The sequence below is a fragment of the Chionomys nivalis genome, chromosome 5, assembly GCF_950005125.1.
Source record: "Chionomys nivalis chromosome 5, mChiNiv1.1, whole genome shotgun sequence".
Classification (NCBI taxonomy): domain Eukaryota; kingdom Metazoa; phylum Chordata; class Mammalia; order Rodentia; family Cricetidae; genus Chionomys; species Chionomys nivalis.
In genome coordinates, this window is record NC_080090.1 from 108,468,105 (window position 1) to 108,495,862 (window position 27,758).

At 45.4% G+C, this 27,758-nt stretch overlaps 1 protein-coding gene across 1 annotated transcript in view; it reads left to right on the forward strand.

Moving 5' to 3' along the window:
* The window catches only part of Tnfrsf11a (TNF receptor superfamily member 11a), a 78,036-nt gene that overhangs the window by 41,788 nt on the left and 8,490 nt on the right, over positions 1-27,758 (forward strand). Inside the window, exons 2-9 of the mRNA XM_057770274.1 lie at positions 4,719-4,800; positions 6,537-6,662; positions 10,585-10,728; positions 15,217-15,310; positions 17,107-17,201; positions 19,115-19,228; positions 21,199-21,251; positions 22,968-23,733. Of these exons, the coding sequence (XP_057626257.1) occupies positions 4,719-4,800; positions 6,537-6,662; positions 10,585-10,728; positions 15,217-15,310; positions 17,107-17,201; positions 19,115-19,228; positions 21,199-21,251; positions 22,968-23,733 (1,474 nt within the window). The remainder of the gene's footprint in view (positions 1-4,718; positions 4,801-6,536; positions 6,663-10,584; positions 10,729-15,216; positions 15,311-17,106; positions 17,202-19,114; positions 19,229-21,198; positions 21,252-22,967; positions 23,734-27,758) is intronic.

Sequence of the window (27,758 nt, forward strand, 5' to 3'; positions counted from 1 at the left end):
TGTAAGTGCCATGTCACTGTGTAGCACATCTGGGCACAAAACACAGATGCTCACAGCCTGACTGAGGGTAGCTGCCGCTTCTAGCATGTAGCGGTGAGCTGAGAGTATGTGGTGGTTGCAACAATAGAAGCCCGAGTGAATGTCAGGGTGGCAGCCTAGTGTGGCAGCAGCTTAAGAAGGGGGTCTTGGGGAAGCCTGCAACCCACGGTGAGAGGGAGTCAGCTGTCTGAAAAGTAGATACAGGATAGGGCCTAAGAAGGACGCATGGCAGGAGCTGCCTGATGCAGAGCCAGGTGGTCACGTGCGGGTAACTTCTGCAGTGTTTGTAGCCCACGTGCCTCTGGGGTGTGGGGCTTGTGGAGTTTAGGTGGCACCCAGAGACTGTTGTAGAGAGGCTGCAAGAGGAAAAGTCCAGACTCACTCTGAGGACTTGCTGAAAGAAATGAAAAGCCAGCTGGTGGCACGGGAAGGGCCAAGCAGCTGTCTTGTAAATTTGTGCCCCATGTTGGGTTCCAGATAGAGTGTTTATCTAATTATTCTTTATCAATAAAAAAAAGAAGAGTCAGTTATCAGGATGAGAATCCGAAAGATCAGAGAAGCAGGGGAGCAGCCACCAGTCGCTTGTTACCTATTCCGTTCCTTCATCCGAAAGGGTCAAGATCCTCTCTCAGCCCTTTCTTACCACTTCCTGTCTCCTCTCTCTACAGTCCTCCAAACCTCTATGGTCAGCTAGTGGCCAGCTCTGCCCTTTGACTTCAAGCGAGCTTTATTTGTCAGAAGACAATGAGAATATCACACAACAACATCATCTGTAAATAGCAACACTTTGACTTCTTCCTTTACAATTTGTGTTATTTGTCTTGTTACTGCAGCTAGAACTTTGAGCATTATATTAAATAGATATAGAGAGAATGCCCAGCATTGTATTGTTCCTTATTTTAGTGGAATTGCTTTGAGTTTTCATCTAATCTGATGTTGGCTATAGGCTTGCTGTATATTGAATTTATTATGTTTAGGTATGTTCCTTGTAACCCTGATCTCTCCAAAACTTTTATCATAAAGGTATATTGGATTTTGTCAAAAGTTTTTTTCAGCATCTAATGAGATGACCATGTATAATTTTTCCTCTCAGTTTGTTTATATGGTGGATTACATTGGCAGATTTTTATATGTTGAACCATCTCTGCATCTCTGGGATGAAGCTTACTTGATTATGGTAGATGATCTTTTTGATGGGTTCTTGGATTTAGTTTGCATAAATTTTATCAAGTATTTTTACATCAATGTTCTTGAGGGAAATTGGCCTGTAATTGTATTTCTTTGTTGAGTCTTTGTGTGGTTTGGGTATCAGGGTGACTGTGGCCTCATTGAAAGAATTTGCCAATATTCCTTCTGTTTCTGTTTTGTGGAATAATTTGAGGAGTATTGGCAGTAGCTCTTCTTTGAAAGTCTGGTAAAATTCTGCACCAAAATCATTTGGCGCTGGGCTTTTTTTGTTTGGGGGATTTTTAAAAACAATTCCTTCTATTTCCTTAGGAGTTATAGGTCTTATTTAAATATCTGGTCTTTTTAACTTTGGTGTTTGGTACCTATCAAGAAATTTGTCATTTTCTTTTAGATTTTCCAGTTTTGTGGAGTATAGGTTTTTGAAGTATGACCTAATGATTCTCCAGATTTCCTCACTGTCTGTTGTTATGGCTCTCTTTTTCATTTCTGGTTTTGTTAATTTGGACATCATCTCTCTGTCTTTTAGTTAGTTTAGATAGGTTTGTCTATCTTGTTGATATTCTCTAAGAACCAACTCTTTGGTTCATTTATTCTTTGTATTGTTCTCTTTGTTTCTATTTTCTTGATTTCAGTCCTCAATTTGATTATTTCCTACCATCTATTCCTCGTGAATATGCTTGCTTTTTTTGTATGAGAATTCTCTAAATTCTTTATGCAGGTGCTTAGTGCTATGAACTTTCCTCTTAGCACTGCTTTCATTGTGTCCTATAAGTTTGAGTGTATTGTACATGCATTTTCATTGAATTCTAGGAAGTATTTAATTTTTTTGCTTATTTCTTCCTTGACCCATTGGTAATTTAGTTGCGAGTTCCTCGTTTTCCATATGCTTGTAGGCTTTCTGTAGTTTGTGTTGTTGAACTCAACTTTAATCCATGGCAATTTAATAAGATACAGGAAGTTATTCCTTTTTTTTTTCGTATCTGTTGAGACTTGTTTTGTGACTCCATATGTGATCAGTTTTGGAGAAGGTTCCCTGAGGTGCTGAGAAGGTATATTCTTTGGTGTTTGGGTGAAATGCTCTGTAGAAATCTCTCAGGCCCATTTGAGTCATAACATCTGCTTGTTCTGTTATGTCTCTGTTTTGTTTCTGTCTGGCAAACCTGTCCATTGGTGAGAGTGAGGTTTTGAAGTTTCCCACAATTACTGTGTTGAATTCAATGTGTGGTTTAAGATTTGGTAATCTTCTGTTACAAATGTGGGTGCCCTTGTATTTGTGGCATAGATGTTCAGCATTGAGACTTCACCTTGATGAATTTTTCTTTTGATGCATATGCTGTGTCCTCAGTCTCTTCAATTTTGGTTTGAAATCTATTTTGTCAAATATTAGGATAGCTATTCAGCTTGCTTCTTAGGTTGCTTGATTGTACAATCTTTTCCCAGTACTTTACTCTGAGGTAATATCTGTCTTTGATGTTGAGGTGTGTTTCTTGTATGCAGCACAAGTATGAATCCTGTTTTTGTATCCCTCTGTTATCTTATATATTTTATTGATAAATTGAGTTCATTGATATTGAGAGGTATTAATGACCAGTGATTTTTAATTCATGTTTCTTTTGTTGTTGCTGGTAGTGGTAGTAGTGGTAGTGTGTGTGTGTGTGTGTGTGTGTGTGTGTGTGTTCCTTCTTTGGGCTTTACTGGTATGAGATTATGTGTTGCCTGTGTTTTCATGGGTGTAGCTAATTTCCTTGAGTTGGTGTTTTTCTTCTATAATTTTTTGTAGGACTGGATTTGTGGACATAAATTGTTTAAATTTGACTCTGTCATGAAATATCTTGTTTTTTCATCCATAATGATTGAAAATTTTGCTGGGTATCATAATCTGGGCTGGTATATGTGGTTTCTTCATATCTGCAAGACGTCTGTTTAGGCCCTTCTGTCATTCAGTGAAGTTGGATGTAATACTAACAGGTCTGTCTTTATATGTTACTTGGTCTTTTTCCTTTGCAGCTTTTCATATTATTTGTTCTGTATGTTTAGTGTTTTGATTATTATGTGGTGAGAAGACACTTTTTTTCTGGTCCAGTCTATTTGGTGTTCTGTAAGCTTCTTGTACCTCCATAGGCATATCCTTCTTTAGGTTGGGAAAGTTTTCTTTTATGATTTGTTGGATATATTTTCTGGGTCTTTGAGTTGTGATTCCTCTCCTTCTTCTATTCCTATTTTTCTTAGGTTTGGTCTTTTCATAGTGCCCAAGATTTCCTGCATGTTTTGTGTTGGGAATTTTTCAGATTTAAATTTTTCTTTGACTGTTGAATCTATTTCCTCAACCATATCTTATATTCTGTTGATGATGCTTGCATATGTAGTTCCTGTTTTTGTTTACTCAGATTTTTCATTTCTAGAATTCCTTCAGTTTGTGTTTACTTTATTGTTTGCTTTTTCTTATCTTTCTTGGTATTTTTTTTAACATACTTACTGATTTTTTCTAATTTTTTTTCTGTCTTTTCCCTTGATTTCTTTAAGAGATTTTTTTTTCATTTCCTCTATCATCTTCATAAACTTATTTTTAAAGTTATTGTCTTGTACTTCTGCTGCATTGGAATGTTCAGGTTTTGTCATAGGTTAGTTTGGTTCTGATGGTGCCCTTTATGTTGTTGGTTGTATTCTTACACTGGTGTTTAGGCATCTGGATTTGGGATGATTATAGGTCTAGGTGTTGATTTCTGTTTTTGTCCTTGTTGGATGGGTGTTTTTTTCCATTGTTTTCCTTTTCTTCTCTGGCCTAAGTGGTGATTGACAGGTCTTTAGGTGCAGTAGGGTGTCTCCACTGAGGTTTGGGGGCGCTTTGGGTTCCTACATTTAGCCTGCCGTTTGATAAAGCCAAAGTCCTCCTCAAAAGTTGTAGACCAGAATATGGAGCCCAGACAGTGCTGTTCTTGTGACTAGTGTGGACTATACCTGGAGTCTGCCAGAGCTGGGGGTGGAGACTGGCTGCAGGGAGGATGATGGGGTCTGAGGGCTTGGAGCCAACTTCTTAAGTGTCTTTTATGAAGATGTTTTCACCTTCTCTGCACACACGGAAATTTCCTTTAATTCACCCTACTTCTCTGTGTTACCGAAGTGTTTTAACTGTCTAAGCAGGATGAGCCCTGTGCTGAAAGGCTGGGTTTGTGTATCCTAGGGGAATGGACTAAAGTAGGAAGGGAAATTTTTGAAGGCAATAGCATGAGCACTTTACAGTATTTTCGTATGCCTTGCAGAAGAACAACTGGACAATTCATTTTCCTCTCTATTTACTTGTTTTGTGTGTTTGTGGTCTCATGTGGTCAGAGGTCAGACTTTGGGAGCTGATTCTCTCCTTTTCCATATGTTATCAGCCTTGGCTAGCAAAGCCCTAGCCACTGAGCCATCTCTCCAGCCCTGCCCGTCACTGTTTGCTGTCCAGGAATAATTTGTGCACAGCGCCTTCCTGATGTCACTTTTCTTTTCAGGTGACCCTCCTGGTGGCTCCTCCATGCACCCGAGAGAGGCATTATGAGCACCTTGGACGGTGTTGCAGCAAATGCGAACCAGGTACCTCAGGGATTTCTAGCTTTCCTTTTGTTTCTGGCCTAAGAGATGAAGGAAGAAATTTATAGACCTTTCATGACAGTGGTAGGTAATGATGTTTGCCATTCAGAAGGCATAATGCTTCCCCTCAATAGATAGCATCATCTATGAATCTAGGGCAGTTTCAGAAACTGGTCTTCTATTCGCCCTGAGATGGCAGAGTTTCCTGAAATCACATCCGAGTAAAGCCTGAAGTGTAGCTGACCCTTGAAAACGTGTGCACAGCAGTCTTATTCCAGAAGAGCTAACTGGACTTGCTTAACCCTTGACAGATCTTCTCCCATATAGCAGTCAAAGAACACGAAGGCTGCCCATCCACCACCTTCCACAAGTGTGGCCAGTGTTTGTGTGCGCCTGTGGAGTACCAACCACTTAGGTCCTCACTTTCTCTTGTTCTTGGAGAGGGTGGCAGAAGCTGGGTTACTTTATAACTGAGGTCTTCCTGGGTTTTTTGGTTGCAAATAGCTCTTGAGTATAGAGGACACAGAGACAATACTTTTTTTTTCGAGACAGGGTTTCTCTGTAGCTTTGGAGCCTGTCCTGGAACTAGCTCTTGTAGACCAGGCTGGCTTCGAATTCACAGAGATCCGCCTGCCTCTGCGCCCCCCCCCCCAAGTGCTGGAATTAGAGTGTGCATCTCCACCACTTGGCTTCAGAGCCAATACTTTGATCAAGTATGTGTGTGTATGTGTAACATGCACACATGCGTCAGGGGAAGACTCTTGGTCAAAGTAAACTAGCCGCTAGCAAATAGTGCATATAGAACACAGGTAGGCAAGTATCCATGGTGACAGTAGAGGAGAGCTTGAGGATGGGAGGGGAAGACCAATCCACTTCCTCAGCCCAATTCTTCCCTTAGTCCATTCCAGCAAACTCCTCAAGGTCTACAGGGCACAGTGTAATTTCTGAGTTCGATTTCTCAGTCAGCAGAGTTTGGGAGTGCAAAAGATGATTGGTTGCTTGGTTGGTTGGTTGCTTGCTTGTTTATTTAGACAAACTAAGAGACATCTATAGTCACAGCAAACCTCGGAGGGAGCAACAGCACACACAGAGAGTCTGGGGCAGGATAGGACTAGCAGATGCTCGAGGAGCCCAGGTGCTGTGCTCAGAGCCTGCAGTTCCCTTTCCTCACATATTACCCTGTCATAGAAGGTTCCTGGACCAGCGGCTCTCTAACCACATCTGCAGATTGCCATTTATATCTTCATGCAGCTCTGGGGATTTAACCCAGATCCTCACACACCCTTCCCTTCCTTTCCCTTCCCTTCCCTTCCCTTCCCTTCCCTTCCCTTCCCTTCCCTTCCCTTCCCTCCCCTCCCCTCCCCTCCCCTCCCCTCTGCTTTTCTCTCCTCTCTTCTTCACTCTGGTCCCTTCCCCTCCCCTCCCCTCCCCTCCCCTCCCCTCTCTTCCTCCCTCCCTCTCTCTCTCTTTCTTGTTTCTTCCTTTTTGTCCTTTCTTTATTTCTTTTAATCTGTCTGTTTTTGCTTGTTTGTTTGTTGGGATGGTTGGTTTTTTTAAGATAGGGTTTCTCTGTGTAGCCCTAGATGCCCTGGAACTTGCTCCTTAGACCAGGCTAGCCGGGATCTCAGAGACCAGCTGGAATTAAAGGCATGCATGGCAATATCCAGCTTGTTTAGTTTTGATCAGCATTTATTGTCATTGTTTTGTTTTTGATTGACACATTATCTTCTCCATTTAAGGAAGATACCTGTCTTCTAAATGCACCCCTACCTCTGACAGTGTGTGTCTGCCCTGTGGCCCAGATGAGTACTTGGACACCTGGAACGAAGAAGATAAGTGCTTGCTGCATAAAGTCTGTGATGCAGGTGGGTCTGTCGCACTGACACACATCACGGGGGGCGTGGAGATGCACCATCCACCTTATGCTCCTCAAATCTGTTCTGTAGACAAGTGATAAATAAGCCTGCTGCTTTTCCTCTATTGTTGTAGGAAAAGGTTCTGCTCACGATTTAGTGTCTCCAGCGCTGCAGGTTAGACATTCCCACCTTTCTGCTCCAGAATAGGCATTGCACTTTAATTGCGGACACATCTTACCATTGACAAAACGTTGTCCCAGTGTTTGGTGCCTGTGTCATTAGTCCTGTACCTGTCCCATTTTAAAGACAGAGAAACTGAAACCTGAGATTAACTCCTCCAGGATAAACAGACGAGAAGTGGCCTCCAACTGATCTGACTGATGAGCCTTTTCCTAAATAGCAACATTTTTATTGTTAAAGTTTATTGTTTCACCAGGCTGGCATAATTTTGGGAAGTGGGGCTGGATAAATATATTTTAAATATAAGGTTTTGAGACAGGATCTTACTCTGTGGCTCAGGTTGTCCTGTAACTCACTACTGTGATTATAGGACTACATCTCCATGCTCAGCTCCATTTAAAAAACATAACTTATGTTTAGGAATCAAAATATAAAAGTGTCTCATGAATTCCCTACGAGGTTCTTCTCTCTCTTCTCTCCATTTTCTATTGGGAATACTAATGCATCCACCACGTTACTCCAGCACAGCTTCTGGTGTGCATCCCCTGGGTGTCATTGGTCATATTCTTTCCTTGGTATTTCTTGCATTGTGCATTAAATTTAGAAGGCTGATAGTATCCTGGTTTATTTGGGCTAGGATCTGGCAAAACCCCTTCATCCTAGTATAGTGCAGATGAATAAGAGTGGGAATTTTATTTTTGTAATATTTGCAATGACAAGTATGAGTTGGGTATTTTCCTCCAGTTCTAGGGATCAGTTCCAAGGCCTACACATGCCAGCCAGATGATTTACCACTGAGCAACATCTCTAACTCTTGATTCTTTTAGAAATAGAGGCTTCCTATGCAGCCTGGCCTCCACCTTCCTGCTCTACCCTCTGCCCCTCTGCCTCCCTAGTGCTGGGAATAAAGGCATGTACCACCATGCTGGCTCCGTCCTGTCACTTCTTTGTTTCCCTGAAGCATAGCACATACAGAAAAGGCACATTAAGTGCTTGTGGCTTTCTGAACCCTGGCTGGATTGTTCAGCTTCCTCCCAAGCCTTTGCATTATCACGATGAATCCATGCATGCCATTGTGTCTGAGGTGAGGTGCTGCAGTTTGTTGCAGACACTGGTTTTAATTGGTGGTCAAATTATCATACCACTGTGAAGTGAGCCCAGGCTGTCATCAGTACACACACACACACACACACACACACACACACCCCACAGGGCATCCAAGAGGATCAGAAGAGGCAACAGATCCTCTGACAAGGGCAGTGAGAACGAGCTGAGGTCTTTTGCAAGTGCTCTTAACCTCTGAGCCATCTCTGTCCCCAGTGGGACCTCTCCTTTAGTGCTAAGGGAGACCCATTATTGGTGACTTAATCTCTATAGGATATGGCCCTTAGAGCGCTAGGAAATACGCGTTCATGAACACTATCATTCTTCTAACGTGTTGAGACAGCTGGCGGGTTTCAGCTGGAGAAAGTGATGTGGAAACTCCATGGGCACAAGCATCTGATCAAGTCTTTTTATTTCCTTTAATGACCTTGAGTCATTACTGTCTGTTGGAAATAAGGATTCATTCTGTCTACTGCCAAAATTAATTACAGCTGAACACATCCGATTGTTCTGGAACTGCTGCCACCTCCACTCACTCACACTTGCACAGAAAAGCAGCGGGGCATGTCCTCCCTGTCTGCGCATGCCCCCTGTCTGCGCATATGTACTATGTACATGTTTCTGCTCAATTGCCCTTTGTGCTACGCGGGTTTGGTCAGTGGGTACCAGGGCAAATGGGGCTCATTCTTGGGTCTAAGAAGCATAAAACTAATAATGTCCCTTCTTAATTGTCTGTAATTTGAGACAGTGAAGGGAGAAACAAGTTTGATTTTCCCTGTCTCTTTCCCTTTGGGAGTTAAGCTACAAAAGCCATAAAGAAAAATCCAGAGCCGGGCGGTGGTGGCGCACGCCTTTAATCCCAGCACTTGGGAGGCAGAGGCAGGCGGATCTCTGTGAGTTTGAGACCAGCCTGGTCTACAAGACCTAGTTCCAGGACAGACTCCAAAACCACAGAGAAACCTTGTCTCGAAAAACCAAAAAAAAAAAAAAAAAAAAAAAAAAAAAAAGAAAATCAAGATGAGATGGACCCTTTCAGCCTTTACAGAGAAGCTTTTTGCCTGTTTTTTATTTGTTTGTTTCCTTTTAAAGAGTCATTGTTTTTAATTATGTGTATGTGTGGGGTGGTCTGTACATGGCAGCATGTGCCCAAGGAGGCCAAACAAGGTCCAGCCCCCTAGAGCTTGAGTTAGAGCCAGGCGTGAGCTACAGGATGTGGGTACCTGGAACGGAACTCTGCAAGGACAGTACGGGCTCTTAGCCAGTGAGCCATCGTGACAGCCACCTGGGCAGTCTAAATGATGTTTTGACTTCATGTCACGTGTGTGCACACCTGTACAATTCAGTGTCCTTATCCACAGTAGCTGCATTCCATGAAGTCACCCCAATCATTGAGTTCATGAGTCCTGAATCACTCGTAGCTCCTAGGAGAATTCAGGACTAGCTTCCAACAAGCCCTTCTCATCAGAGGCCTTTGTCGCACGCACAAACCCCCTTGTCATGTGCATTTCACTGTTTACTAGGTAGGTCTTGTGAGTCAGCACACAACTCAGACTCACACAGCTTGATGCCACACATGTTTTCTGTGCAGGACACATCACTGCCTTCTTGAAACACAAGACAGCACTACACATGGGGCCATTTAAAACAAGGTCATTGGCAGATAAAAGCCCAAAGATGAGAAAAGTGCTTTGGATAGACTGCAGCAAGGATGCTCATTTAGGCTGTGAACCTAGCTCAGTGGTAGAATGCCTTACTGGAGCACATGGGGTTTGGTTTCAACCGCCAGGATTATCCTGGAAGGTGGGGGGCGGGGCGAGAGGAGAATTCACTCGATATGAAAGTCAGACGGGAACGCAGAGGTCCTCGTGGAGAGCGAAGAGTGACTCCACACTTTGTGTGGTTCAGCCCATGTCCAGGGTGACAAAAATACCCTGCGAGTGTCAATAGGAATTGTAGTGAACAAGGACAGTCACGTGAATCTGAACAATAAAAATGATTGTGTGTTGGGCACTAAGTTCCCATACACCTATATTCCAGAAAACTGAGAAGCTGGGAAAATAGAGTAAGAAGCCAAGCCCTTTCTGTTTATTGGGAAGAGGAGTGTGTGTGTGTCTGTGTGTGTGTTGGTGTGTTGTGTGTAAGAGAGAGAGAGAGAGAGAGAGAGAGAGAGAGAGAGAGAGAGACCCTGGTTCGTAGGTCAGACAGACTGCTGCCTGTTTCTATGCTTTGTCGTCTTGACTGAGCACCCCAGAGCCCTTCAGGACCCCTGGATGTACTCACATCCCCAGAAACTTTGTTAGGTCTATCTAAATTTTGTTTGACATCTGAATTTACAAGAAAAACAAAACAAAACAAAAGCCCCAAAACAACAAAAACTAGCAGCTGTGCACTGCTGTGCAATTCCACAGATAATTAAACCTCCTAACACAAAGCTGTCTAGAGAGCCCACATAGCTCTCTAGAACAGGGTATATTGGATGGTTTCCTACAGACAAGGAAGTGCGGGAAGGAACTCCGGAGTTCCTCAAACCCAATGAGTCACCCTGTTGGCTGCCAGATGCAGCTGGGTGGGGACAGTGCACCGGGTGTACAGTGCATCTGTGTCTCCTGCTTCTTACTGGTTGCTGATCTTCTCTTGTCTCCCACAGGCAAGGCCCTGGTGGCAGTGGACCCTGGCAATCACACGGCCCCACGGCGCTGTGCCTGCACAGCCGGCTACCACTGGAACCCAGACTGCGAGTGCTGCCGCCGTAACATGGAGTGTGCACCTGGCTTTGGGGCCGAGCATCCCTGTACGGCATGGTTTTGTGTGTGTGTATGTGTGTGTGTGTGTGTGTGTGTACTCTCCAACAGAGCCCTGCTGTTACACCCCTGCCCAGAGGACTTCCGGGGATTTGTCACAACTGTGTCGAGGGTGCTCCAGGCAGCCCGCTTGGCTCTGAGGAACCTTAACGTGGACTAAAAACCCAGTTTATTCCAGCTTCCAACAGCACATGGGCAGTCATCCCAAATTCCCTTGCCCCTCCCTCAGCTTTGTGTCTCAGTCTGTGAAAACCGAGGCCCAGACAGTATAGTGCAGGGATTGGCCAAGACAGTAAACATCATGCAGCATCTTAGAAGAGGGTGCACACCTTGGGACATGTTGGAAACTGACATCTACAGATATTGATTGCCAATGTAAAGAGTTTCTAAAGAATGGCTGTTGGGAGGTTATAGCTGCAGTAACACGTTGAGAGCAGGCAGTGGAAGGCTGGGGAGACATTGCTGTCTATACAGAGAATGCTTCACCAGCGTGCGGCCCTAAGCCCCATACAAGAACCCACACTGAAAGCTGATCTCAGCTCCAGCAAGAAAGGAAGCCAGGAAATGTGAAGTCCTAGAGCAGGCTGGCCAGCTAGCCTGGCTAAAGCTCAAGCCAGCCACTGCACTGTGAAAGCCCTTCTCTCCAGAGCACTACTTAAGCTGACTGTTGGAACAGCCATGCTCTTCCCTCTGTTTCTGTGCACCCATCCTCTTTCCAGGCAGAATTGCTTCTTCCTCTTTGTTGGGAAGGCCTTTCCCCATCATCTCCTCTAGCCCTTCAAATAAGAAAGAGTAAGAACTAATTTGAAATTTATTTAAAAAAAAAAACTTGAATTGACTTGCGTTCACAGAGTAAAACTGAGAGTCTTCTGGATTGAGCTGCCACCATGCTCATTACCATATAACTGGCCAAACGTTTGTTTGATTTTTAAAATCTTAAGAGTTCACAGCTTTTGAACCTTGAGAGTAGGATTGCCCCATGATTATATTTGGGCTGAGTGGCCCACCAGTAGTGCGCGTTAGCAGAGTTCTCTCTTGCTCCTTTCTGAGTTTTTAGCATAGCTGCTGAGGAACACCTACAGAGTTGTGGGTATTGTTAATACTCTGCCATCTGAGAACTCCACTGTGCCCTTCAGCTTTGCTGAAAGCAAAGAAGCAGAAATCCTCTGGTCTTGCGAAAGTGCTTCTGAGAGCCAGCCCTTCTAGCTCCCAGCTTCTAGGAAGCGGCACAAAGCTAGTTTTCAGAGTATGCTTGCCAGTCTTTCACTTAAAGACATGGTTTTAAAGCCAGTGCCCTTGGACAGGGCTGGGAAACTAAAATATTATTCATTTGAAGCCACACGGAAGAATGTATCTAGCCAGCACGGCAGGCCTCTGCATCAGCGCACTGATTCATCCACACATGCTCTCAGGAAAAGTCAGCGGGGCACGTTGTGAGACGGAGGCCAGCCGTCCCCACCACAGTCAAATCCCTGCAAATTCTGCAGCCTCTGTGAACAAGGGTGCTGCCTGCTGCTTTCTGATTTCTGGAAGATATTCTTGAATGAAAAGGAGGACATGACTATTCCTATGAACAGTGGAGGAGAAGGTTACTGTAGATGAGGTAGCGTGTAGCCAGGCAGGGACATCTATCTGAGAAAGTTCACAGTGATCATGACCAAGCTGTGCCATGTGAGAAAAGGGGCGAGGAGACCTAGAGCCAGGAGACTTAGAGGCCAGGAGGGTAAAAGGGTAAAAAGAACCAGTGTAGCCAAAATCTCTGGATTATACAAGACGATCCTCTGGGGGAAGGGCAGCCCAGCCCCCCAGCTGAAGAGTTCAGGGTAGGAGGCAGGGTTTTGCAGACAGGTGGACCCTGTAACAGGTAGGTACAGAGGAAAGAGGAAGCTGCCAGAAACTGCTAGTGGCCAGCGTCAGCCACGGCAGTTAACCTTTGTCCAGGGTTTGCCACCTAACAGTTCTCTCTGCCTTGAACCCTTGGAAATGATCCATTTTGACAGGTGGGTGGACTCACTCTTGAGGCTGGGGATGTCCTGGTCAGTTTGCACAGTGCTCACCTGACATGCACAGAGCCCTGTACTCATCCCCAGTACCGAATGGGGCCTGCTATGGTGGTACACACTTGGTCCTAGCAGGAGTTCAAGGTCATCCCTAGCTACACAGTGAGTCTGAGACCTGCCTGGGTTACAAGAGACCCTGAGAAGACAAAGTCACTCATGCCCGAACTTGCAGTATACTTGGATTCAAAACAAAGACTGTTCAGTGACCACACGTTTGCTCTGGGTAAGCAGGGAAAGAGAAGCAGCCCATGCAGCGGTGAGGGCAGCTTTGTGGTCACCAGTATTGCAGCTCCTGGCTTAGTATAGTGAGGCCAAGGTTTGGGTTCAGGGTAGACAGAAATGTTACCTCTTGTATTAGTGTGAGAAGCCTGGTTGTAAAAGGGAGAAGGGAAATGAAGCCTTCAGGATATCACTGGTGGGCCAGAGTTAAACAAGAACCACCAAAAGTCAGGTGAATGGAAAGTCCCTGAACCCTCCTCAGAATCTTCTAGATTGCATTACTCTTTTATTTTTAATTTGTAACTTTATTTGGTGTGTGTGTGTATGTGTGTGTGTGTATACACCGTAGCCCATTTGTGGAAGTCAGACAACACCTCTTGAGAGTTGGTTCTCTCCCTTCATCATGTAGGTTCCAGGAACTAAACTCAGATCATCAGACTTGGGGTCAGGTGCCTTTATCTCACCCACCCTTTGTTCATCTTTAAAAAACAAACTCTGTCTCTGTCTTTCTGTGTGTGTGTGTGTGTGTCTATGTGTGTGTGTCTGTGTGCCTGTTTGTGTGTCTATGTGTCTGTGTGTGTGTTTGTGTGTCTGTGTCTGTGTGTGTGTCTCTGTGTCTGTGTGTCTATGTGTGTGTCTGTGTGTCTATGTGTGTGTCTGTGTGTCTATGTGTCTGTGAGTGTCTTTGTGTGTCTCTGTGTGTGTCTGTGTGTGTGTTTGTGTGTCTGTGTGTGTTTGTGTGTCTGTGTGTATGTGTCTGTGTGTGTGTCTCTGTGTCTGTGTGTCTCTGTGTGTGTCTGTGTGTGTCTCTCTGTGTGTCTCTGTGTCTGTGTGTGTGTCTGTGTGTGTCTGTGTGTGTCTGTCTGTGTCTGTGTATGTGTGTCCCAGTGCTGGAGGAGGCCAGGGAACTTGGATGGATCCATGGAGTCGGGCATTACGCTGACTGACATGGGTGCTGGGAAAAACATTCTAGCCTGTGCTCACCGTTTATAAAGTTGTTTCAGTTAATGTTAGTAGTCAACAGCCCCAGCATTATTACGATTGTTACCTAGAGAGTCACACTGCCGTATCAGTGTGGCAATGTATCTTATTTATTGCCAAATTACAGAAATCAAACATACTTCCTATCAGGCATGTACCAAGAAATTTAATTTCTTATTGTTGATTTGTATTCATGAAAATAAACCCTAGAAGTGCTACTAATATCGAAAGCCATCTGAAGGCTTAGCACTAGCCGACGGCCTGATCTTGGTGTCATGCTGTAGTCAGTACTGTCCATCTGTGCCTACCAAATTGTCATGCGCCCATTGCAATAACAATAGGAGACACGGAAGCTTGCGGCATGTCTTATGTTGCTAATTTAGTTTAGGAGAAATGTGAGAGGTGAATCAAGCTTCCTAGGCAAGACCAGCTTTGGCTCTGAGTACTAAGGATGAAGGCAAGACCCACACTGTCTCAGCATTCGCATTTATGTTTTCTTGGGACACAGTCCAATCCATTTGCCTCACATATTGTCTCTAGTTACTTCTGTACTGTGAGCAATCACAGCCTTTAGGAGGAAAAGACTTACAGCGTTCCTCTGGGGGTAGGGGAGTGCTGTGACCGTCACACTCTGTAGCCTGGTGAAATGAGCTGCTCACCCCACTTGGCAGTGAACCCCCATTTCTTTAGTAAGTCAGTGGTGGAGTCAAATGTCGGCAGGCATTTCAGTTATTCCGAGTTTTGAAATAATAACTTTTGTAGTAAATAGTGTCATATAGCCCATATCCAAAATGCTTGGTACCATTTTTTACCCCCACCCAGACTTTAGAGTAATGAGCTATTTTGGCATTGGAAGAAGACATTTCCCTTAAAGACAGGGATGGCACTGCATTCGCCTGCAGCTGAGAACTGATGCAGCCTGAAGGCTGGAAATAGGCAGCAAAATTCAGCCCCGTAACATAGACGGGAATTTGTGCTGAAGTGAAAGGCCAGGCAAGGCTGTACCTAGCTGGGCATCAGATGTAGTCGTTGTGGCCTGACATGAAGTGTTTCCAAACATAATTCTGTAAACACTTCCTCCACCCTGGAGGAAATAGCAGGAGATACAGGGAGCCAGGCAGACCGAGGAAGACGGGGTAATTCTTCAGGGACACCATCCTGGCCGATCTCTAAATGTCTCCTTGATTTTATCTTGACTTTTGTGTGTGTGTCTGACAGTGCGGCTCAACATGGACACGGTGTGCACACCCTGCCTCCTGGGCTTCTTCTCAGATGTCTCCTCATCCACGGACAAATGCAGACCCTGGACCAAGTAAGTGACCATGCAGAAGCCTGAGGACCCGATCCGCCTCAGCAGCTCTGGGTGGAAGGCGGGTCGAGTGTGTCGGGTTAGCTTCCTCTTGGAAAATGTGTGTCGTTGCCACAGTAGGGAATGGGCCTGGAAGCTCGCTGTTGGACCCAGCGTGTGTCCCAGCTTTGTGCCACTTCTTAGATTTGGAACTATATGACCTCCATTTCCAGCTTCTCTTTCTTTAACCTAACTTTGTTTAATTGAAAATTGTTTATGACTTCTTTGTCTGGGACGGGTGGAATGCAAGGCCTCCAGATATGCTAGGCTTCTCCTCTGTGACTGAGCTGTGTCCGCAGCTTGAGTTAAGCCGTTTATTGTCTGTCATTGAGCGCTGTCAGGCCCCACCCTCACTACTTTACTCTTCTGTCTGTGTGCGTCTGTGTGCACTGTAAATGCTTTGGGTTTCCTGAGTCATCTTGAAGCTCCTTACAAGCCAAATCACAGAGGTCCATCTGTGCCTTTGATTTTACCCCATCTGTAATCATCTTGAGATTTCATTTTCACAGATATTTTAATTCCCGGTTTGTTTATTATTTTTGTTGCCAAGGATGAACCCAGGTGATGTTTTTCTCCACTGAAATGGGTGTCTCTGCGGCTTCTTACAATTGCTGTGACTTCACTGGAGAAATGCACCACCATTTATTTACTAAGTTCCCATTGCCGCCCTGGAAGCAGCTCTGAGTTTTCTGCAGAGATAAGTGTGTAGTGATTGTGTGGTATACAGACCAAGCATCCCTTACCCAAATCCGTGGGAAATATTTCAGATTTGTTTTGGGTTCTGGCATGCTTTTAGCTGTGTCCTGAGAACTTTCAGGGAAGGATGCCAGGTCCAAACACAGAACTGCTCACGTACGGAACTACTGACATACACCTTACACACAGAGCCTAGCTGTGTCCTGAGAACTTTCAGGGAAGGATGCCAGGTCCAAACACAGAACTGCTCACATATGGAACTGCTTACGTATGGAACTGTTCACTTACGGAACTGCTCACGTCGGAACTGCTCAGTACAGAACTGTTCACGTACTTCTTACACATAGCCTGAAGGTGATCACACATTCTAAGTTATCGTGTGAATAGAGCAAAGCTTCATGACGTCTGGTTTCATGTCGGTGCTCTGAAAGCGTCACATCGGACTGTTGGGGCTTGGGTTAGGGACCCGTGACTAACATATAGGGCAGCACCGCACGTGAGTTACGTGAGTTATGTGGGACAGGCTCTGAGCGCTTCACATCCTCTTGTTTAACACCAGCGCTAAGTGCAATGAGCCTTCAGTTCCAAACATGTCTTTATTTCTCCAAAGCTCGCATGACCCATCCCAAGAGCTGCTGCTGTTGTGTCTGCTCCTCCTCTTCCCAGCAGCTACTGTTTGCAGACAGCTCTCACTATGCCGCCCTAGCACCCCACCAGCAGGATTACAGTGTAGACCACTGCACGTGGCTCAACAGGTTCTTAGGAAACGCTGTTTCCCGGTGCAGTACACCCAGGTTTTATGTTAAGAAGATTGTATTTTTCATGTTCAGCATTTGAAGTCCTCTTTACATAAGTTCCTTCTTTGCTCTTGCCTGCTGTGTTCTCAGTAGTTCTCATCGTTCCCTGGGCACTCTGTCCACCTCTGAGGGCTTCTGCTCCGTTGGCAAGGCTGAGGAAGTTATGGCTTTCCTTCCTGAAGGAGCTCCCAGTCTAGCTAGGGGTCCTTTGTGGAGTTTTGAAAGTTAAAGTGTCGACCCACAGCACTGCCTGCTCTTTCCTCACAGCTGTTCCCTCCTTGGAAGGCTAGAAGCACAGCCAGGGACGAAGAAATCAGACGTGGTCTGCAGCTCCTCCCTGACCCTGAGGAAACCACCCAAGGGTAGGATGAGCAGAGCCTGTGGGGTGGTCCATGGTCCCAGGGGGGTCTCTCCAGAGTGACAAGCTAACGACAGGGATTCATTTGTGCTCTTCAGTTCATTCTGTCCTCGATTGTCTTGGTATTATTTTCATTTTTTGTCAGCATTTTATTTGTTTAAAAGACTTATTCTTTATTTTATGTGTATGGATATGTTAATACGCCTATGTTTGTGCACCACATGCGTGCATTGCTCCAGGAGGCGAGGACAGGGCATAGGATCCTCTGGATCCTATGACATTGGACTTCAGACAGTTATGGGCTGCTAGGAACCAAACACGGGTCCTTTGGAAGAGCTGCCAGTGCTGTTAACTGCTGAGCTGTATCTCTAGTCCCATCATTTTTTTTTTGTCTACTTTTGAACAGTATGAGATTTTTTTAAAAAAAAATTATTTATTTTATGTATATGAGTGTTTCATCTCCATTTATGCCTGTGTATATCACGTATACTCAGTGCCCGAGGAGGCCCGAAGAGGGAATTGAATCCCCTAAAACAGGAGTTACATACAGTCGTGGAAAACACCATGTAGGTGCTGGGTACTGAATCTGGGTCCTCTGGAAGAGCAGCCAGGTCTCAAGTGCTGAGCCCTCTCTCCACCTCCCCTCCCAATTTCATTTTTCCTTTTCTTTTCCTTCCTTCCTTCCTTCCTTCCTTCCTTCCTTCCTTCCTTCCTTCCTTCCTTCCTCCCTCCCTCCCTCCCTCCCTCCCTCCCTCCCTCCCTTTCTTCCTTCCTTCCTTTCTCCCTCCCTCCCTTCCTCCCTCCCTCCCTCCCTCCCTCCCTCTCTCCCTTCCTTCCTTCCTTTCTCTCCCCCTCCCTCCCTCCCTCCCTCCCTCCCTCCCTCCCTCCCTCCCTCCCTCCCTCCTTCCCTCCCTCCCTCCCTCCCTCCCTCCCTTCCTCTCTTCCTTCCTCCTTCCCTCTCTGTCTCTCTCTCTCTCTGTCTCTCTCTCTCTCATTTCTCCCTCTCTCTTGTCTGCTGGAGATTTTACCCAGTGCCTTTCTACATGCTAGCTACTTGATAGCATTTTTAAAAGATTTATTTGTTTGTTTTTATTTATTATGTATACAACATCCTGCCTCCATGTGTGCCTGCTGTCCAGAAGAGGGCACCAGACCTTATTCTAGATGGCTGTGAGCCACCATGTGGTTGCTGGGAATTGACTCAGGACCTCTGGAAGAGCAGTCAGTGCTCTTAACCTCTGAGCATCTCTCCAGCTGATATTCTTTTCACACCGAGTTAGGGGTGAGCTATAAACATAAATGCCAATGCATGGTAGGAGTGATAGAGTGAGGGTGTCTATGTGAAGATTTTGATCAAGCCAAAGAAGGCAACTTGTTAGATCTGTCTGTGATTATCTGTGAGCATTTGTAGATCAAGCTAATCTAAATAATGATTTTGAAAACTTGACAGAAAGCTGCTGGCTAGCAGAGGCTTCTGTCTGACTTCTTTAGGTGAGAGACTGCATGGTGGGCTGCACCCCAGAAGCAAGCAGCTTGGGGAAAGACCTTCCCAACAAGCAGAGAACCAGGTCACAGAGTGACAATAAGGCCATGAATAAGAACAGCAGCTGTTGAAAGATAAACTTAGCCAGATGAACCAGAACAGTGTGATGAATGGCGTTCAGCTCATTCTCAAGCAGAGATAGGACAAGGGGCCTGGGCCGCCCTCTCCTGGAGGGGAGACCCCTGAGCAGGGTGGGTTACACTGTGGAGTGTGTCCTCTAACAGCTGAGAACTCTCTGAATTCAGGGCTGGGAGCTCTCCACGTCTGGCTACCTAGACACCCACATCCGTGATTCTTGGGTTGGATTTATAGGACTTTATTAATTTTAACTTGGTAAAATGAAGTAATCCTTAACACTGTTCTCTCCGCCGCAGAAGCCCAGATTTACTTGCCCGGTCTCGTCATTCTGCTCCTCTTCGTCTCTGTCCTATTAGTTCCTGCCATCATCTTTGGTGTTTACTACAGGAAGGGATGGAAAGCGTTGACAGGTATTGTGTCCACAGTGGCATCTGAAAAGCAGCCTTGAAGAAAAGAATATGGGTACCTTCCATGAAAGCGCCATAGGTGGTGGTTCCTTGCCTCCCACCTGTGATTCCACACTTGAGGCCAGGGAGATTAGAAGGGCATCCCTTGAGCAAGCTGGCTATCTACATGACCTGTACTAATGAGCCTTGGGTTTCAGTGAGATATCCTGCCTCAGTGTGCAACGTGAAGGGTGACTCATGAGGATTCCTGGAGTCATGTGCACATGCACGTGCCCACACACACCACATGAATGGGCACACACATTTTAACATGCATATACACATGCATGCACAGCACACATATGTACATACATGAACATCCCATACATATATTCAAGCAAAAACAAAACCACAAGAATCCGCAGCTCCTGGCTTCAGTGTTCATAGTGACCGAAGAAAACATTGGATTTTAATAATAGATGGGATAAAACTTTGCATATTTTTGTCAGATACACCTTCTTTGTGCCCCTCTCTTGGTTATCTTGCTTTCTCTTATGCACAATAAGGTTTTGAATGGAGTCAGAATGAGGGTGTTCTGTACCATGACAGACCCGGGTGCATCACAGGGATTTGATGGATTATTAGTGGGTCCTAGTTTGGTTTCTGTTTCCATGATAAACACCATGACCAAAAGTGACTTAGAAGGGAGAGACATTTGTTTGTTTGTCTCTTTGTCTTTACATCTTACACTTCAGTGTCCAGAAATCAGGGCTCAAGCCCGGAACCTGGAGGCAGAAACTGAAGCAGAGGCCATGGAGATTGCCTACTGACTTGTTTCCCGTGTCTTCAGCCACCTTTCTTTTCAAAATGTATTGTATGTGTGGATGTTTAGTCTGCATGTAAGTCTGTGTACCACATGCATGCCTGCTAACCTTAGAAGCCAGAACATGGAATCAAATCCCATGGGGCGAGACTTACAGATGATTGTGAGCCTACATGTGGGTGCTGGGAATTGAATCCAGGTTCTCTGGAAGAGCAGTCAGCGTTCTTAACTACAGAGACATCTCTTCAGCTCCTCAGCTACCTGTCTTAGAGAGTCCAGGCCCTCCTGCCCAGGGTTGCTTGCTCACAATAGGCTGGGCTCTCCCTCTCACATCAATCAACAATCGGTGTCCCTTAGACAGTTCACAGGTCAGTCTGATGGAGGCAGTTCCCCCCCGTTGTGGGTCCCTCTTCCTAGGTATTTAGGTTTGTGTCAAGTTGGCGGAAACTAATTTTGACAGTGTTTTTCCCTTTAGAGATCAGCAAGTTCTGTTGTTAAAAAGTAAGATGCCTTCAGAGTGTTTAAATCAGTCAATTTATTAATTGGTTGGTTGACTCCCGCTCCTGTGCTGGAGACTGAACCCAAGTCTTTTCTTCTGTTAAGCAAGTACTGTCCCACTGAGTGAGGCACACACTAGTCTTGTTACCCCCCACGCTGAGGATGGACCCCGGAGCTTTGTGCATGCCAGGCAAGCTTTCTGCCACGGAGTTTCAGCCCCAGCCCTGGCTGAATTATAACCAAATACCGTCACTCAGGAATGCTAATACCTTCTGTGACACTTACAGTGGTATGTTTATGTAGACTCATCTAAAATGGGAGAAAGTCAATACACAAAGGAAGAGAGTGAAATAGTGACAGGCAGGGGCAGGAAGGAAATGGGGAGGTGCAGGTCAAAGGCTACAGCAGCAGATGTATAGGAGAAACACACCCAGAGAAGAATGTAGTACAGCGTGAGAGATTTTGCTAATTGAGTTGATTTTGGCACTTCTTGCCACATACAGGTCACCATTTAACATGTTCGATAAGTTAATCCATTTTATTATAGTAACTACTGTGCCATCTATATTTATCTTATCACATCATACTGTATAAGCTAAATATATAAGATAAAATTTATATTAAAATAAGTAGAAAATTATAACATGTAGTTATATCTTTGCTTTTTTTCCAGCTAATTTATGGAACTGGGTCAATGATACTTGCAGCAGCCTAAGTGGAAACCAGGTAAAAGTGTTTACTGCCTCCTCTAAGCCCTGCCATAGTCTCTAGAGTGGTAACTGACTGGCTGTGGAGAACCCTGCCTACCAGGCAGTGAAAACTCTGTCCCGAAACTGATCCCGGTTCAGTAAGTCAGTGCCCATTGTCTTCACCCGCCCCATTCCCACGCCTTCCCTAATCCCAGGCTGGACACCGAATGGTCTTTACTCGTACCAGGCAAGCGTACGACCCCTGAGCCAGACAATAGTCTTCGTTCCAATTCTGTTTTCTCTGTGTACGTATTTTTAGAACTGGACATGATCACCTAGTGCTGATTCCTAGGAGGAACCATCTACGACTTTTTCTTACTCTGTAGTTATTTAATAAAAATTCTCCTTTGTCATAATTTCAAAAATTATTGGAAAATATTAAGACTATTGCAATGAAAGGCCTGATGCCCGATGCTCAAATTCATCAGTAGCTCACACTTTATCACACAGATTTAGTCTTTGCTCTTTCTGTCTGTGAACCAAGTGAGTCTGGAATCACTTCTGAGTGAATGGAGATTGGGAATTCCTCTGTTTTTAAGTGTGTAAATGACCTTCCTTAAGAATGAATCGTCTCTGTTAAAATGGAAAGATAAACAGAAACAAAACTGGGACTGGAGCGACGGCTCGGTGATTTGGAGCACGCACTTCACCCCAGAAGGCTGAGCTCAGTTCTCAGCACTCACAGCTCACAGCCACAGGTGCTCACAGCCTGCAACTGCAGTGCAAGGGGATTCTATGCCCTCTTCTGGCCGGCTAGGACAAGTGGACCCAGATGCACAGGCGTGAACACCACACACACACATACACACAAATAAAATAAAATAAAATAAAAATCTTTTCTAAAGAAAACAATGGATGCTCATGTTCCACTCACTCTCTCCTTTAAAACAGGTAAGTAGGTAAATAAATTAACTAGATAAGTTGTTCAGTTGTGGCCCTGGTCTTGTATTGCACTTGAAAGAGTGCTTGCTGAAAAGGCACAAAACCCTGATTGAAAACCAGCAGAAAATACATTTGTCTATAATCCAAGCACCTGGGAAGCAGAGGCAGGAGGATCAGAAACACAGAGTCATCCCGTACTCCCTAAGACCAGTTTCAGTTACCTAAGACTCTGTCTCAAAAATCCCAAACTAAACAACAAAAAGTTAAGAGTGACTTAGCTATCTTCCAATCCAGATTTGATATTAAAATGCTAATTATCCTAGTTTGCCGTTTGCATCTGTTTGCCGTAAGATCTGTCAGCTGCAGACATTAGTCTGCTTTCTAAAATTCAGCTCCAGTGCCACAGATCTGCTCTCCTCTCTCCCTTCCCAGCATTACATACAAACCCTTCCGTTCATTTGCTGAGTTCCGTGGCTCACAGAACTAAAGCATGCTGCAGGCAGAGCTGCGGCCTGCAATTCAGCAGTTGCGCGGCTGTCGCCATTTTGTTAGAGACAGATGTGTCCAGGTGTCACTTGCATTCCCTCTTCCCCTGTAGTGTGCAGATGCTGTTCACTGCGGTAAGGAGCCAGTCATTTCTGTTTGTGTCCCTTTCCAGAGTTCTTCCGTACTCTGTGATTTTAAGCAGCATAAACAAATCTATAAAGTATGGGCCACCTGTAGTTGTCAAGGTGGAAGCAGTCCATAGCAATGCTCTTCTGCAGGGTTTAGGCAGATGTAGTAACTGGATATTCTGAATTCACATCCTCAGGAGTCCTCAGGGGACTGCTGTGTTGGTGCACACTCAGCAACCTCTGGTCAGCAAGAAGCATGTGAAAGACTGTTACTAATGACCCTCGGGGAGAAGATGTTTCCAGAAGACATGTGCTATCTAGAAGGTGGTTCTGGGGTCTGTGAGCCTGTGTGTGCAGCAGACGGCGGAGATGCCAGGATGCTCACATTGGTCAGTGAAGTCGAGATCCAGGGGAACCTCTCAAGGAAGATTCCCACAGAGGATGAGTACACAGACCGGCCCTCACAGCCCTCTGATGGTTCGCTGTTCCTGAGCCAGCCCAGGAGCAAATCCACACCCCCTTTCCAGGAGCCTCTGGAAGTGGGGGAGAATGACAGTTTAAGCCAGTGTTTCACAGGGACTGAGAGCACGGCTGAGTCTGAAGGCTGTAGCTTCCTTGCGCCCCCATGCAGAACTGACTGTATCCCTTTGTCCCCTGAAAAGTACTTGAAAAGAGAAATAGAGGGTGACAGTTGCCTGCCCTGGGTGGCCAGCTCCAACTCAACAGACGGCTACACGGGCTGTGGAAACACTCCTGGGGAGGACCATGAGCCGCTTCTGGGTTCTCTGAAATGTGGACCCTTGCCCCAGTGTGCCTACAGCATGGGCCTTCCCAGCGAAGCAGCAGCCAGTACGGCAGAGGCAGGAGGGCAGCCCCAGGACAGGGCTGATGCAACGCTTCCAAGCTCGGAGAGGGGAGCCTCGGGACCTGGGGGTTCCTCCAGTGACCAGCCACCTGTATCTGGTAAGTAGCTTTCCTGGGTTCCCACTTTGGGGTTGAAGGCCTGTCTTGGGTGAAGGGTCAGAGGCATGTTTCACAGTCTTCTGGAGAAAAGAAAACCAGCACGAGAGACACAGCCCAACTCCTTTCTGCCTATTGACACAGGGTCTCTTGTAGCCCAGAATGGCCCCAAGCTCACTCTACATGGCTAGGATGACTTTGAGCTCCTCCCACTTCTGATTCCATCTTTCCAATACCGGACTTACAAGTGTAGGGCATTGCACCACGTTTACTGGGGTTTCACGTGTGTTGGCCAGGCATTCTACCAGCTGAACAAATGTCCAGTCCTCTGCTGAGCATCTTCACAGGGACTTTGTGTTGTGGGCTGCGCTGACTGTTATCATGACATTGTCCTCCAGGCAGGCTGTTACCGCCTTATGCATGCCTGAGCCCTCTGTCTTCAGGCTTCTCATGGTTGGATTTGCAGTTAGTGCTCCAACCTCACGACCAAACCCTGAAAGGCAAAGTCAATAGTCATTTTAGGAGTGACTGAATCGTGGTGTTCTCTCATATCTGGGGAGGGGTGGTTGTTAAAAGAAGCTTCAGCTTCTAAATCTGAGGACAAACAAAACTGTTTAGTTGATCCTTTATGATTTATTTAAGTAGCAAGTTAAGGATGCAGTAAGTGCCTTTTGTTGCTTTCTAAGAGAAGTCCCCTTTATAGTTACCACATTTAATGTTTATTAAACCCAGACAACAATTTACAATCAAGTATCACTGCAGAGATTTGTTTCCGCAACATTGCTGGAACACAAATCGCCCACCAATGATAATATTATGACTTTTTTTTTGCCTGAAGGTAGAACACCATCTGTTAAAAATTATGTATCATAGAGGACTTTGTACCTGATTGTGAGGGTGTCCTCTGGGTATTATTAGCCTGGTCAAAGGCAGGGAGCTGACTGAGAATCTTTTGGAAACTGTAAACATTCACCAGGAGAAAAAAATGAATATATGGGTATGTACCACTTCAAAGGCTTCTCAGAATCCCCCAGCTCAGGGAAGGATAGGAGAATGGGAGGGAGGGAGGAAAGAGAGAGGGAGGGAAGAGGGAGGGAGAGAAAAAGGACAGAGGGAAGAAAGAGGGAGGGAGGGAAGAAGGAGCGAGAGAGGGAGAGAAGAAGAAAGAAAGGAGGAGAGAGGGAGGGAAATAAGGGAGAAAGGGAAAGAAGGGAAGGAGGGAAAGAGAAGGGGGAAGGAGGGAGGGAGGAGGGAGGGAGGGAAGAAGGAAGGAGGAAAGGAGGGGAGAGGGAGGGAAATAAGGGAGGGAGGGAAAAAAGGGAAGGGGGAAGGAGGAGGGAGGGAGGAAGAGAAGGGAAGGAGGGAGAGATGAAGGGAGGAAACATGTGGGATCCCCCTCCCCAGAGGTGCCTTTCTTTCCCTGCTCTTGGTTGGGACTTCAAGTGGTGCCAGCAGCTGCGTTTTACAGCCAGGCCCTGGCCAGATTGAGCCCTGAAGCACAAAGCCTGCTTTTGCCACAAGATAGTATAGTTCCTGACTTGACTGGTAGAGCAGTTTGCACTTCTGTCTCCATGGCAGCTGTGAACACACAGACATACTGTTCCATCTCAGCTGTCAGACTGAAGGAGAGGAGACATTCTGCGTATGGAGAGAACTGATCTGATTTTCCTCTTCAAGACTCTAGAACTTTGAAGAAAATGTGTACATGATGTGTGACATGGAGGGAGAAAGAAGCACAAAACCCAAAACCAAACTTTGTCCTCCACTTAGAGTAAAAACAGTAGTCTGGTGTGTCCATCAAATACTCCCTAGGCATAGAGGAAAAGAATACCACATGTCATCAACAGACAATGTTCATTTGCAAAAAGTTGACACTGCTTTTTCCATGTCTGATGTTTAGCCATGCAGAACATCAGCAGAAGCAGTCAGCTCATCACTACTGGTAGGACAAATTAATTCTCACCTGAGAAGCAGCAGCCAGATTGATTTTTAAGGCCACCCCATTCTCTCCATAATTACTTCTGTACAAACAGTCCTTATGGTCAAAATAATATATTCTTAGCTTTTTCAAACCATCATAATTCATTCTCTATAATGTGTGTGATGCTTGAGGAAAGAGAAAGACCTGCCCCACCCTCCTACAAGGCATGTGCTCTGAGGACTTAAAATAGGTAGCCTTGTTTCTGGGATTTTTAGGTTTATACCAGTTTGTTATTCTGTTCACTTAACTTATAGCCAAAATCAAGTGGTGTCTAACTGGGGACTTCTGGAGGAGAAAGAGTACCTACCATACAGTCTTATTTTAACCACATTTTACCTAGTGTATGTGTGCACATGTGTGCACATGTACCATGACTCTTACGTAGAAGTCAGCTTTTGGCAATCTATTCTCTCCTTCCCATTGTGAGTCAGGGATCAGACTCTGATGGCCAGCAACTCCTGACTTTGCCTGCTGAGCCGTATCTCCAGAATATGCTAGCAGCTTTTGACAAAACATAAATTCAGAAAACTCCACAGGTAGAGATGACTTGAGAAAATACTTATGGTTGTCAAGTCTACTCTAGTGATGCCCCTACTCTTAATGAATAGTGAGAATTAGTAGCAGAAACCAGTGAAGATTTTTTTCTTTCCAGGCCTTGATTCATAAGTGATGCTTAATTCTGGGCACATGATGGTTACTGTGGTTACAATGCCATTGGTAACAATCTTGCTGTGAAGAGACTTTGTCACCAAGGCAGTTTCTAAAAGGAAGCATTTGATTGGGGGCTTGCTGTAGTTCCAGAGTTTCTGTGATTATGGTGGGAAGCATGGTGGCAAGCAGGCAGACAGGACAGTGGAGCAGCGCTGAGAGCTGATCTACGGGCGGGAGGCAGAGAGTGCAAGAGACCGGGCCTGGCATGGGTCTTTGAAACCTCAAGCCCCTAGTAACATATCTCCTTGAACAAAGCCACATCTTCTCTGACAAGGTGGTGTCTCCTAATTCTTCCTAAACAATCCACCAAATGAGAACCAAACTTTCAAATCTATGAGCTTCTGGGGGCCATTATTACTCAAATCACTGCATTCCACTCCCTGGTTCCCATAGACTTGTACCCATATCATAATGCAAAGTGCCTTAAGTCCAACTTCAAAGTCCCTGTAGTCTGTCACAGTTTCAAACTGTTTAAAGGTCCAAAGTCTCACTGGGTGGTAGTGGCACACACCTTTAATCCCAGCATTTGAAAGGCAGAGTCAGGCAAATCTCTGTAAATTTGAGGCTAATCTAGTCTACAGAGTGAGTTCCAGGACAGCCAGGACTATAGAAAGAAACCTGTCTCAGAATAAAAAAGATGTGCAAAGTCTCTTCTGAGATTCAAAATTATCTCTTAATTGTAACCCTTTGTTAAAGCAAAAGCAAGTCACAGCCTTCCAACATACAGTAGCATTATCATTCCAAAAGAGAGAACAAGAAGTCATAGCGAGGACATACTGGACACAGCAAGACTGAAACCTGGCAAGGCACACCTCAAATCCTGGAGCTCCATGTCTGATGTCAAGGAGCTTGATAGCTCTTTGATTCTCCCATGCTTCCAGCTTTGTTGACAGCAATGCCTCCTTTCCTTGGGCTGGCTCAACACCCTGTATGCAGCCCTCCTTGGCAGATAACCCATGGCTCTCCAGCATCTTGGGACTTCCAGTGAATCCATAGTTTGCCTTCACAGCCTCACACAATGGCCTCTTTGGTCCCTATGCAGGACTGCCCTGCCACATGGTCTATGTAACCATGGCAGAATATTCCACAACACCTTTACCTCTGCACTCTTAAATCCAGAACCACATTGCTGAAACTGCCAAGTCTCGCTGCTTTGTGGAGCTGGAAACTGCCCTTTTCTTAAATTATATTTGTGCATGTTTTTCTTGGTTGTAGCTCTTTAGGAAGAAATAAGTCGTTGGGCCTTTTCTTTCCCAAGCTTCGGGATTAGCTGGTGGGGTCTTGCCTTGAGGGCACTCTCTGTTTATTCCACTAAGCATTGGGCGAATTGGATCCG